Source organism: Embiotoca jacksoni, unplaced genomic scaffold, assembly GCF_022577435.1.
Source record: "Embiotoca jacksoni isolate LCO1_2020_lvr unplaced genomic scaffold, fEmbJac1.0.p SCAF_12, whole genome shotgun sequence".
NCBI lineage: Eukaryota > Metazoa > Chordata > Actinopteri > Embiotocidae > Embiotoca > Embiotoca jacksoni.
The window spans coordinates 18087295-18101751 of NW_027185252.1; the positions used below are offsets into that span (position 1 = coordinate 18087295).

Consider the following 14457-nt stretch of genomic DNA (forward strand, 5'->3'; position numbering starts at 1 on the left):
GCAAAATACAAATAAAATTACTTATGAACAGTGATTTATTTCCTGAGAGGGACTTCTCTTTTAATCTAAATGACATAGATTTGAGTTCTTCATGAAAATTGGTAATCAGTGCATATTAATAACCAAACTCATCAGTCATATCAGTGTCCGCTGTTTGCTGTTTATTCAAAATGCTTTTCCTTCATTGTTTCCATTTAAATTTGTTGTTTTTAGAAGAACGTTCCGACTGACTCTGATTTCAGAGTTCATCACGGAACACAACACTGTCACAGTTAGGAGCTCACTCAGAACTCTTTTCACTTCCATCTGTTCAGACAGGAGAGAAAGGAAACACTCGAGACACACAGTGAATCTGTTCGTTGAGCGCTTGTAAATTGTAAAACTTGTGATTGTGATCATGATTGTGACAACATGTCGTTTTCAACTGTTAATAACCGAAACCTGCAACAGTCAGCATCCTTCAGCCAAACAGGTGAGAGACACTGAACACACCAACATGTCTTCACAGATTATTCACTGCAACAAGTCACGGTCCTGCAGTAAATGTTGAAACATGGATCACATCTTTCTTCAGTTACTGTTTATTGATGAAGTTCATGTCCACAAATGTTTTTGTCAATTAGTTTTTGTGCACCAGGTTTTGTTTTTGTTTTTTACAATAGACAGTAACCTATGAAAGAGCAATCTCTGCACTTTTCTAAACGAGTTTCCCATGTTTTTAACTTGTGACACATGTATGACACATGGCACATCACACTTTGCAACATAGAATAACATGGGGAAGATATGTGGAAAAGTTTTTGCATGCGAATATACATGGCCTTCATACATTACACCATGAAAATGTTCAAAAACCACATACAAATACATGTTTTACATGTACACAATCAAGTGTGTCATGTGGTCACGAGTTTTTACACATGGGAAATCACTGTCTTTCTTTCTGCAAGGGGTGTTACTCTTCTTGTGTTCAGTATTTCCAGACATACTGTAAGTACTATAGTTCTCATTTGCACTTGTAAATACTAGTAAAGCTGTGAGATCAGGCTGGAAACACAAGGAGACATGAGATAAACGCAAATTAACATGATAAACATTTCTGGGAACATAGCAGACCTGAGATTGTGTATAGATAAAATAAAGAAAGTATTAATAATGTACTTTGAGATCTGTTGAATGGTGATGAACGTCCCTCATTCAAATGTCCAGGCAATCCTCTGTACGTTCCTTGATCTGAGTTTAGCCGCTGGTTTGTGCACCATGTGTTGACTGCACGCGGTGTTTGAACACATTTTTGAACACTGTCTCAGGACTGGTCAACTCAGAGTTCAGATCCTGGGAACCGCTGCACGGCAGAATCGCTGACTACCAGTTTTGGCGATTCATTTTGAACGGCTGCTTTAACAAAGTCGCCCAGTACGGAATCACTGAAACCAGAGACTCCGTAGCCATCAAAATCCTCAAGAGGCCCGGCGACTCCCAGAAACCCAACAGAGAGGTAGATCATCGGAGACTTTGGAATTTTGGTCAAGCACATTTCACCACAGGTTTAACTCTGTCTAATGTCTTGTGTTTTCGTTCTAGCTGGCCATCCTGAAAAAGATCCGTGGCATTGATCCCGTCAACATCGTCCGATTCTTCGAGGGCTTTGAACAAAAAGGGTACACTTACCTTGTGTTTGAAATGCTCGACAATAATCTACACGAAATGCTGAGGGAGAGACACGGTGAACCACTCACGCTTCATGAAATTAAACCCATCGCAGAGCAGGTTGGTGGGTTTTATCATTTAAAGCAATTTTTACTGATTTACAACACGTCATATATGCATTCATTCTTTATTTCTTCTTCTGTCCCTGCAGCTGCTCTCTGCACTCAACTCTCTGAAGACTGCCGGCATCGTTCACACAAATATAACACCACACAACATCCTGTTGGTGAAGCAGAGAGGCCGGCCCTTCAGAGTCAAACTCATTGACTTTGGCTCAGCCATCACAGCTGCTGAAGTCAAGCCCGGCTCCATCGTGCAAGCTGTTGAATACCGGTGTGTTTGTCGATTTGTGTCCTTTTCTGTGACACCACCAACCATCATTAAAATGTAAAACTGTGTTTTTCAAATCCTTGACGCTTGTCTTCAGGTCTCCAGATGTTATTCTGGGTCTTCCTCTCTCAGAGGCCGTAGATATGTGGTCTTTGGGTTGTGTTCTGGCCACTTTGTACCTTGGCAGCCCGCTATTCCCTCAGCAGTGCCAGTATTACCTGGTATGTTCTCCAATAAACTCAGATTTAACTGCATAGCATTATATCAAAACACAAATAGACTCTGGTGTATCTGATGTAGCCAATATTCTGTCTTTAGGTGAAAACTATGGTGGCGACTCTCGGTCAGCCAGAGCATGAGCTGCTGAGTGAAGGCACCAACACTCAGCTCTATTTCAAACCAAACCCATGGAGGTTGAAGGTATGCAACCCTGTCCTGCACTGCATTAGGAAAAGCAGATCTTTATTTTTAATCACAGTTTCTGTAGTTATTTAAAATAAAAATTAAATATGGTAAATATATTATTTTCTCCTGTAGACACCTGAAGAGTACTGGACTGACACTGGCATCCAGCCTATCATTCAGAGAAGACAATCACCCAGGGTTAACAGTCTGCATGACCTGATGAGGGTAGGTGGTCTCTGTTGTACTGTACATGTAAATGCTGATTTCACCCTCCTGTTAGTTTGTGGGTCAAATGGACCGGCTGGAAAGTTTAAAAAATACTGGCTCAAACCTTTTCTGCTGAGTTTAATTAGTTTAGAACATGTAAATTACAAATAATAAATGCATGTCTTTATTACACACACACACACACACTGTTCAGATAAAAAATATCTAAACGTGTTTGTTTCATTTTAAAATGAGACACAATGTGATTTCCTAATGCCTCCAAATTCCAGATGGTCTCTTGTATTACCTGCAATAATGTTTTCACCTCATACTCCCTGGGTCAGAAACTGCTGAAGCCAAAACTTAAACAAACAAAACAAAACAAAACAAAAATAGTGAGAACTGTTAGGAAAAATAAACCAGAGCCCCTTACCGAACTGCAATCAATCGAGAACAAAGAGCCTCAAAACTTGTGAAGCATGAAAATGTTGCTGTATTAAACATAAGGATGCCAAGATCAGCAAAGGGCCGATAAGAGTATGGATAAGATAAAAAAAAAATTAACTTCACTATAGAAGCCTTATTTTACCAGTAATTTAAAATTATTATTTTTATGGCAAATATTGTCATGATAATAGTCCAAGTTTTCAGTCAAATAACTGCTTTGAATATGTGTAAAAAAATCTTGAGGAGAATACAATGGACTTTCCATAAGTAAATTCTGATTTTTGTGAGAGGTGAAAAACTCGATAGCACCCTTAGTATTAACTGAGCTAGAGATGAGGTCTATAGAGAAAAAGATAATATCAACTACATTGTACATTTAACATGCACAGGGTCAACTTGACCTGAAATTTGGTGTTCCAGCATAACAAGAGGGTTAATACATGAGTCAGTGTGTGTGTGTGTGTGTGTGTGTGTGTGTGTGTGTGTGTGTGTGTGTGTGTGTGTGTGTGTGTGTGTGTGTGTGTCGGACAGACATTCAACGTGTTTTCTAAATGCAGCTGTATTCACCTGTGGATACACATGATGACAAGATAAAGTTGGTCAGCCTCCTGAGGAGGATGCTGCACCCGAATCCTCAGAGAAGAATCACACCACGTGTCGCTCTGACGCACTTCTTCTTGACCAACAACAAAGAGGACGACAGTGATGACATCATCTCACAGTAAGTGATCATGTGTGATGGTTAGCAGACACATGGAGGGGTTATTTGATGGAATAGTCGGCTTGTTAACTGGTTCATTCGTGTGTTTATTCCTCCGCTCATGCATTTGTTATTCTTCCTCCAGTGTCATGGTTCCCCTTGCGAGTGTCCGTCCGATGGTTGAACCGGCAGGAGATGGCCGCACTTCAACAAAAGAACGTTCAGCTTGCTCAGGTGCTAAAAACACACCTGCTGGCTGCAACAACGAGGCCTCAGATGGTGCTGCTCTTTCAGCTGATGCTGCCGCCGCCGCCGCTCCGGATGATGTCACATCTGTAACGACCGGCAGAACTGACGCTGTTTCAGCTGCTGCTGAGGCCCCAGACAGCACAGCAGAGCATCTAAACAAGTCTGCAACAGCAGAGTCACAAGACGCTGCACTCACCTCTGCTTCAACCAAACCTGGTACGACTGACCTGCATGAAGCTGTTTCAGCTGATCAAGGAACAGCCACCGCATCCTCAGATGCACACCTCACGACTGAGTCACATGATGCTGTTCCAGCTGATGATGATGAAGTCAGCACTGTTAATGAAGCTTCCGGTGATGCTAAGGACGAAGCTACTGGCAGCAAAAGCTCTCGGAGCAGACCGCTGAAAAGAATCAGTCGATTGTTCGGCAGGATGTTTCGGGCTCTGTACTGCTGTTCCTCTAAAGAGGAAGACGATTAAATAACACTGAGTTGTTTGAGCTGATTGTTTTTTGTTCATTTCATAAGATGTGATACTTTGCAGTTGATGAGAATAACAAGTCTGCGCACCTCCGTCAACAGCAACATTTATTTACTGTTTACTTTATTTACTGTTTACCTGTTAATACTTTAAAATTTGTGTTCCTGTAATATAATTTTCTCATCATGTGCTTTTTACTTTGAAACTTTACATTGTTTTACAGGTGTTTTATTGTGTTATTCCTACTTTTATTTAAATAAATTTGTCAAAACTTTATCCATCACTCTTCTTTGGTGACAAGAATACAGACACACACACACACACACACACACACACACACACACACACACGCGCGCGCGCACACACACCCCGGGCAGTTATAACAATGTCTATGTCTCTGATCTATTATTGTAAGATATCTTGTTTTAAAAGAAGCACCTGTCACATCTCTGATTTTTGACTGAAATCTATGATCCCTGGTATTTTTGGTAAAAACGGACAACTACTGAATTGAAACTATTTATTAAGGTTATATCAGGTGAATATATTTGGAGTCTTTCATAATATTCATTCTTTTGCAGTAGTTGGTCCTGTGTGTATAATGAATATATGTCTCTTTCTTTCGTCTCCCTCATTTGGTCCTATCTCGCCTATTACACCGTATAAGGAGGGTTTATTCTTCTTCTTTGGGAACTCGGTGTGCTCACAGTGGGACTAACCTGATTTAATAAAACAGAAATAAAGACTAATAGATGTTGTGGGGGTAAGTCTGGTGGAGGAGGAAGCATCGAATACCAGCTCAGAGTGCTTTGCTCACTTCCATTTGGCTTGAACTTGTGGCTTTTTTCTGTCCCAAAATAAACTGATTGCGAAAGGATTTAGAGCCATCACAAGTGTCACTGAAAGCCAAATATTAGCATTTATGGCTGCATTACATGACCGCCCTGATTACGGGTAGCACATTATCCAAAACCTCAGAGGGGCATTAACATTTGATTGCAGCGCCACCATTAATGAGCGCAAGGTCACGCAGAGTCCAGGGTGAAACGGGGTCCTGTTGTGATCTCCACTTTATAAGAAGTCCTCTAACACCTGCTAATTAACGAGGTCCTGCACATGAGTCCAAAAGCACACCACCTCCCCTTTTCCAGGCGGGTGGGTGGCTAATCAGCCTTAGCTGCAGATGTGTTGTTTCTGATAGTTACAAGAATGAAACTTTCTGATTTTAGCCAGGCCTCGAGGCTGTCCCTCCACCAGCTGGCCCCTGCCCACGGGCACACACACACACACACACACACACACACACACACACACACACACACACACACACCTCCTCCTCCTTCCCCTGTTCCTTTCTCGCTCTCAGCAGCGAGCCCTGTGCTGCTACTGACCCTAATCCCAAACCGCTGCTGTCACTTATGCTTAGCCAATGCCTCTGATTGCACTACAGGGGTGTGCCATAAAACCCCACTTTCAAAATTGTCTTCAGCTCAACACACAGAGCAGCCACTGCCAATGAAATGTGATATCACAGATTTCAAGAACATCGATTTTTTTTTTTTTTTTTTTTTGGGGGGGGGGGGGTCCTGCTGCTGACACTCTTTGTCCTTACCCCCCTTTTGTGCTGCGTTGGCTGGCAATTTCAACAATGTGTGTGGACGAGCAAAGACAGCATGAAGTCCACAGGTGTGGGATTCCTGTCTGTGTGGGCTTTTACTTCAACCTTTGATATTTCACACCTTTTTGTGTCTCACATATAAAGCCCGGTTTCATGTGTTAAGGCATGAAGGATACTCTTGCTCACTTTCAGTGACCTTAAATATTTGAAGAGAAATCAGCATATCAGCAAGAGACCTAAAAATTCCATTAAAACACGTATCTATTAAAGTGCTTCAGCTTGATCTTCACTTCGATGTAATATCTCATGACTACAGTCTCCATTTAAGAAGAAAACCTTTATATGTTTATTTAAATGAAATAAAATCAAGAAAAATGCCACATTTAATTTCTGAATTCTCAGTTAGCATCACACCAGGTATTCAGTGTGGGCTGGTAGGAGCCTACTAAACCTGCTTGCGGCCTCCGGTGGCTGTAGTAACAGACAGAGTGTAAGCAGTACCTCCAGGAAATTCAACCAGCCTGTGTTCAGTGTTTGAGGTTTTTTTAGATTAATGTGTTTATATTGAATAATGGCAAATATTGGTATACTAGAAATTAGGTTTAGCATAATTATGTTGGATAATTTAAGTGAGATATACGCACATATACCAGTCATAGGTGTATAACACTGGGGCAACACAGGCTGCTTCAAAATGCACAGCTCAGGACGTAGAATAAAGGTTTCGCTTTTTACAAAACAGAGGAGCAGATTATCACAGGGATGAGACAGAAGCAGAAAACAAAAACGGGCAGTAGTCAAAAACCACAGGATCAGGATCCAGAACCAGGAAAACCAACACGAACTCTGGGAAACACTGGGATAATAACGCCTAGAACACCAATGAACTGGTACAGACTGATAAAAACACGCAGACGATATACACAGGAGGGTGGGAAAACAATTAGACACAGGTGGAAACAATCAGGGCGGAGGTAGGTAATCACACTTAAGGGCAGGAAGTTAAAACACCTGCAATGAGATGAGAGTGAGACACCAAAATAAAACAGGAAATAAAGTAAACTAAAACAGAAAACATGACCTAGGGTGAGGTGCAGGTTGTGACAAGATCCCAAAAATATTGTGGCTGAATTGTAAAAGAAGTTTGGTTTCGTTCACTTAGAAAGAGACAGATTTTTCCATCACCAGATGCTGTTGACTGCGAGAAACGGCAAAACAGGAAGTGACGGGGTTTATGCGAAATGTGGTGGTGTTTTCATGGGAGTTTTAAATACCATTGCAAACCTTGTTACGGTATATACAGTATAGTAGTATTTAAAGCATTTATTATTACAAAAGATGTAGCCTATGTATTTAATATTACAATCTGAGACCATTTTATAAATGTTAACCACAGACTTTATATAAAAGTGGACGTAGCTTGCTGGTTTGAAAAATGGGGGCCAATACAGAAGTGCCTTAAACTGCGATACCACCGGGTGCTGCTGGGCGTTGGCTCCAAAAAGCCTCCATGGACTCCCATTCAGCTTGTCTTGAAAAACAAAGTCAATAAAAAATTTTCCACAAGTAATTTCTGTGTTTTTAGTTAAAGTCACTCCTTATTAGTGTTCTGGCGGTCCATCTGAAAATAATCCCATCATTATTTGCAAATAAGCCTCAAAAAGCTGTGTTTTCGGGGGGTGTCTATTCAGGTTAGAGAAATTGGTGGGCGGGACGTAGTATTGTCAGGTCTCCAATCAGATCGAGTCAGATCCACCGCTCGCTCTCCCCCAGCTCAACCAAATGTGGTCACTCCTGGCTCCAAACCTCAATTTGCAAAATGTTAACTACATGTTTATTATTGTGACATTGAAAACAAAGTTCTGCTATGCTTGTTGCTAAAGGTAATCTATGCCTGTTTTTGGCATGATGTTACTTTCCAGCAGTCGAACATTTAGTTAATAATGGCCTCCTTAACCTACAAGGTTTAGTGGGCTCCTACTGACCTTTATATTCGGGACAGATGTGTAATGATAACTAGCTTTTCTAATAACAGGCAAACTAAGTCATTGCCCTGGTATATAAAGATAAAACCCAAAACTAAGCTGATCAAAAACCACCCAACTATTATGAGCATCCTCTGAAATGTGTGCCTTCTTGTCTTTGGAAGGATCTTCTTGGTTGAAAAATCAAACTACAAGATAACGTTGGGGGATCAAACAGATTAAGGTCTGTATGGCAAACACTTGCGAGGAAGTTACCTCAGATGGAAAGCTGGTTGTCTGGAGGAGTTCATCTCTGTGGGCTGTTTTTATCCCTCAGTTTGTCTCTTATGATTCATGGCAATCATAGGAGGCATAAGAAACACATAGAGGCAGAAAATAGAAGCCAGTGACTCCATGTTTTATGGAGGTATGTGTCAGTGTGGTGGGAATGTGTGTGTGTTGACATAAAATACCCATTTGAACTAATTTTCTCTTGTTTTGTAATATAATTTTAATCCTCTCTTATATCGATATAAAAACGCCATTATAGTGATTATTTTCTAGTCAATTAATGTGACACTTGTTTAATGATGATGAATGATGATGCTTTTTTTAATCTTTAAACTTCTTTACTTTAGGTTTTTGCAGGAGCAGAATGAGGCTCCTGCTGCTACCAGCCTGCAGAGCTGCTGTTTGGGCATTTAATAAGAATGTCTCCTGTGGCTGTGGAGGCGTCGCCCTGGAGATTATTACTGGCACATCCTACTTTTAAGAGACCCTGGGATAGGCCTGAAACATGAAAACATGATTTAGGAATTATATAACAGTAGCGTGCAACAGCTTTCGGTTTTCTGGAGCTGACAGATGTGAGGGCTACTTTGCATGTCAACCTGCACAGAGGTTGGATTAAAAACAAACAAACAGGAAGATCAGGAAACTGTCCTGTGGAAGTTAAACGTCAACATTTAAATTTGTTTGGTAACAGTGGAAATGGCAAAAGTTCCAGTAGAAAAATGTATGGAAGTATATTGTATGTATTATTCCACTGAAAGTGACATGCTAAGGTTCTCGTGCTTTACTTGCGTATTTTTTTTTTTAAACTGCACCGCACTAAAAATACTTTATTTTAAACTATTTGACAGTAAATCCCAGTACAGCTGAAAGTTTATAGAATTTTGAGCTTTGAACTGCTGGTTTAATAAAATAAGCATTGGGGTCGGTGCAAATTTGAGCTCTGTGTACCTCTGAGAGCCTTTCTCACTATTTTCCGAGTTTTTACAAATCAATCAATCAATCAATCAAACAATCAATCAATCAATCAATCAAGTCACCAACTTGGTTTGTGAACTGACATTTTGAAGCCTGGAGTTCAACATTTCAGCCATCACCACTTTAGCTTTTTGGAGCAAGAAGTGACCGTTTTTGGATGAGAACCTGAGTATGCCTGCCCCCCTATCGCGGAAGCATGGCTGCATCCCAGGTGATTCAAGTTGAATGGGAGTCAATGGAGCCAGAGGCTTTCTTTAGTGGCCGTCGGTGGTATTGCACTTTAAGGCACTTCCACTTTGGCTTCACTTTTCAGACCCAGAAGGTACGTCCATTTTTACACTCAGACTATGATCTCAGTAGATGGGTTGACATTGTGAATCAATACACCTAAATGTCAAAAATGACATCTTTGACCATTTTATTCGTTATTATTGGCTCTCTTGCGTGACATATGCTTCAGGGATGATTGAATCATCAAGCACTTAAATACATGTAAATGAGTTTCTATGGGATTACACCATCTGCAAGCTTTCTCTTACCTCACTTAGAGAAAAAAAAGTGCAGGAGTGTCTTGTTAAAACAGGCGCACACAGAAATCTAAAGAGGAGGTCAAAGTTATTTTCTTTTTTCCTCCTCTGTGCAGTCATATTGCAGCGTTACAGTGTGTTCAGGAGGTGGTGTCAGTTTTACAGCAGCATTGGTCCTGAATGTCCAAATACACCTGATTTGTTTTGTAAATGAGGGCGGACTAGCCGGGTTTACTCATGCACTGCATTGTGTTTCTGCAGGACTTATTTCCCTGAGCCAGTATACGTCTCAACCATGACTCATCTCTATAGCTTTACTCACCGGAGGCCGAATGCATTCAAACTCCTGGTGAGGCTCGCCTGGGTAAATTGGAGACAGTTCTCCTCTGATGTGTGGTATCACATAGCTCAAACTCGAGCCATTGATCAGGGGAGCGGCAGAAACTTGTTTAAGACGACAGAAAAAAGAGCCTCGCCGACGCAGGAGCTCCCCAGCTAAACATTTTCCAGGGTCGATGTCACGACTGCATAACCGCTGCTGCAACACATGATGGAAGACAGAGAATAGAAAGAGTGGGATTTAAAAAAAAAAAAAAAAAATGAAAAAAAGAAAGCGGGGTTTTAAGATAGGGTTTGCTGAAGGAAGTAGCTGAAATATACATCACAGAGTGCTGCTCTTTTGAGAATCCCACAGCAGTCTCGAGAGGTGCAGGGTTGGGAGAATGGAAAACACGCTCTTTAGTCACACAGAGATGAAACTCAAACACTGCGCGGCGAGAGATGGCGGGGATACAACGGCAGGAAACTGCGTTAATGCCGCAGCGTGTTTGGTGGTAGCGTGAATTTCAATCACAGCGCAGAGTGAAATTAATCAGGGACGTGGAGGGCTCTTGACGATTCCAGCAAAAGTGAATAAGATCACAGGAACGTCACAGTGCTGCATATTACAGGATCAGGGGTAGACAATAAGATAATCTGCTGCCGGGGAAGAGGCATTATTATGAATAACAATGTATGTGAGTGTGTGCGCGCGTGCATGGGTGTGTCTGTGTGTGTGTGCCCATGAATATATTTTTTTGTTAATTGGAAGGTATGTATCGTGAGCTTACACTTTGTCAAATACTTTCACCTTTGAAAACATTCAAGCATTCACACACACTTTTCTGATACCTTTTATGTGGACACACACATATCAGGACGGTCATGTTATTTGTGCATCAGTGTTGTGTGAGTTCATGTGCTCCCCTGTGTGTTCGTCCGCCTCCATGCATGTACAAACGTGTGACTGAGTGTGTATCTGCGTGTGCTGGTAAAAACGCCAGAGCTGCTCTGTATTCTCGACTCCCCACTGTGATGCAGAGGCTCCAGACTGAGCTATGACTCATCATGGGCTCTCAGTGAGATCTCTGAGGTCAGACAAAAAAGAATGCAGGCAGGCAGAGCTGTAAAGAGACACACCAAGAGCAATAGGCTTAACATGCGCGCGAACACAGGCTTGAAATCCACTGCCAGGTCGCGGCCATTCTACTAAAATAACCTCTAAGAAAATAACCCCTCTAAGTAACAGAACACGCGGCTGCAAGATTGAATGGTCAAAGCTACCATGACCATATAAACTCCCAGTCAAACTTGCTTTGAATTTGCACCGGTTGGTCGATACTGCGACACCTCAAACGCCTTTCATTCGGCCACCGTTGAGAGCCAGTGTTGCCTCCCCCAGAGCCTTTGGATGCAAGTCTGCAGAGAAAAGAGGCTGACAGTCAGACGGAGCGACAGACAGCACTGTGGCGTTATCACACAAAATGCTTGTTACATAAACAAGCTCAGATCCTGTTGCCAATTTGTGCCCAATTACATGGTGCTCACTGGCCAAAAGGAGAAACACAGATCTCAGGGCAGATATGGGATGACTCCAGCACCCCCAGCACAGGGACTCTCAATAGAGGCTAAATGCTGCCATTCTGCAGTGATCTCGCAGATGGGCAAAGTGGGAGGCAGATAGAGGCAGGTGTGTCTGTCTGTCTGTCTGTGTGTGTGTGTGTGTGTGTGTGTGTGTGTGTGTGTGTGTGTGTGTGTGTGCGTGTGTGTGTGTGTGTGTGTGCGTGTGTGTGTGTGTGTGTGTGTGTGTGTGTGTGTGTGTGTGTGTGTGTGTGTGTGTGTGTGTGGAGAAAGAGGCCCTGAACATGAGGGTTGGTTCATGTGTTGTGGCTGCACATGACAAGAAGCGGGAGAGCCCATTTGATAGGATTTTGTGCCCCATCTGATGAGACTGTCACAGCTGATTGTGTGGAACTGAATAAATGAAGGCGCCATGACAACCGCATTGGCGACTGGGATGCACCTTCCTCAGTTTGCGTGCAGTAACCTGGATACTGCCCATATTCGGAAATACTGTTGGTTACTTGGGTTATATCACTATTATCTTTGATTCCCAGTAACAGAGTTGTGCAAAGCTTCTCATTTGAAATGTTTAAATCATGTTAGACTGATATAAAATTATGCAGACACTTCCATACCACAATAACACACCAGAAGCTTGTTACTTATGGTATCTCAGGATGGTTTTCAAACTGTTTTACTTCCAGGGTGTCAAATGCAGCTGTTTAGTCAAAGCTTTGCAGTGTACCTGATAGGTTTAGGCACCAAAAACAATGTGGTCAGGAAAAAGAAAACATAATGGTTTGGGTTAAATCTCACATCACGGCATTTCGGTTAGGGATAGGCACCAAAACAAGTTGATTCGGGTTTGGAAAAGATCATGGTTTGAGTTAAATAAGTAATTTTACACGTGATGTCAGTAACTTACTTTCGTTACTTAAAAGAAATCCATAATGACATTTGTTTTCTGAAGGACCAAACCTGATCTCCTCCCCACCTGCTGCTTATGCTGCATTCACATGGAACTCGTGAGTTTCTATGGGAAGTCATGTGCACCGTATGCTTGGCATCCAAGTGTAGGTCATAAAACCAACATGGATGGCATCTAGAAACCACAGAGGCTAACAATTTAGCAAGCTAACAGGCGGGTAATGTTATACAAGAAATGAAAAGGGCGTTGGGAAGATCAACGTTTTCGTCGTAAACTCTCCATGACTAAAAGTAAAACATATTAGCTCAACATCCAACAAGAAATGAACTTCCATGACCTCTGCCATTACCGTAAACGTGACTACCACAAGAGGGGCCCTTCATATGGACTCTTAATGTGTACATGGTTAATACAACCTTATTTGAATGCAGCATCATTCACAAGACATAAGTTGGGTCATTGTGGTACCGATGCCAAAGGGCACCTTTTGTGTATCTCTGATGTTGTAGGCTTTAACAAAACAGCAATATTATACAACCTGGGAATTAGAACGGGCTGAAATAAGTTACAATACTATGTAATGCCAAAAAAAAAAAAAAAATCAATTGTGTATGTGTATTTCTTTTTCAAGAGAATTTAGAACTATATTTAATGTAATGTACTGAGTTCCTACTACATATTTACAAGCACTATAATGTTTAAAGTATAATGTTCTAGCAGCTGGTAAAACAACTCAACACACTTTAAATAAAAGATTCAATATTCCTCATTGCGCTGCAACCAAACTGTAAACTTAAAACATCACTTTCAATTAAACATTACAAAGCACAAAAATCAAAATATTATCAAATGGTTTAATTCTCGATTTTTTACTTTTACATTTCTGCATGATTGTACTGCCGCTGTTAACAAGTACTTGTGTTTCTTTTGTGCATTGCATTGTGGGACAATAGACTCTTTTCACAGCAGACATTAAAGTGTCTTAGCAGGAAAGTCACAGGTGTAATTAATAACATTAGCAATTGCTCGGTTCCATTAAGTGTCACAGTGAGTTATTCCAGTGATCCACAACGCACAAAGCCAGATTCTCCCCGAAGTGGAATGCAGCCATCATTAATGTTATTACACACACCTACGTTCCTCTTGCTGTAAAATGTCTTCCGTGAAAAAAGTATTTAATTTAACATTGACGTTTTCTTAGTGAACACACAGCAGTGTCATTAGTCTGCTGTTATGCCTTCTATTTGATCAGTTATAGTCAGCCCTCCCACCACCTCAATAACATGGTGCTGACTCTGTTCACTACACTGCATCCTATCCTACAAAGGTGTGGTTCACCTACAATAGGTGTGGTTCACTGAACTAGATCTCCTCTCAGGACCGAATTCTTACTGTTGGCTGTCAAGATGGGACAACTTTTATCAAACCTACCATGACAGATTTGATTCCTCATTGCAATTGCTAGTAATTCAAGAAAGTCAAAACATTTTATTTTATGATGAGTATTTTTTTTTTTATATATATTTTTTTTTTTAAGATCAAAGGTAAATCATCTTTTCAAGCACCAAATGCACTCAGACATGAGGCTTGTTTTAAGGTAAATGGTTGGTATTCAATCGTTTTGTTGTAATTTAAACTTGAATTCTTGACAATTCATTGCTCACATGAATTTACACAGGTTCAAATGTAACTAAGTTTAAAGGTTATTGGTTTAAGGTATTTTTTTGTCGTTGATGCTAG

At 41.2% G+C, this 14457-nt stretch overlaps 1 protein-coding gene across 1 annotated transcript; it reads left to right on the forward strand.

The window, feature by feature from the left end:
- Window positions 1-411: 411 nt before the first annotated feature.
- On the forward strand, window positions 412-4530 carry LOC138195069 (homeodomain-interacting protein kinase 1-like). Its single transcript, XM_069144130.1, has 9 exons — window positions 412-472; window positions 1311-1498; window positions 1585-1770; window positions 1862-2043; window positions 2138-2261; window positions 2359-2460; window positions 2578-2670; window positions 3657-3820; window positions 3945-4530. The coding sequence occupies exons 1-9, from the start codon at window positions 412-414 to the stop codon at window positions 4528-4530; spliced, it is 1686 nt and encodes a 561-aa protein (XP_069000231.1).
- The last annotated feature ends 9927 nt before the right edge of the window (window positions 4531-14457 follow it).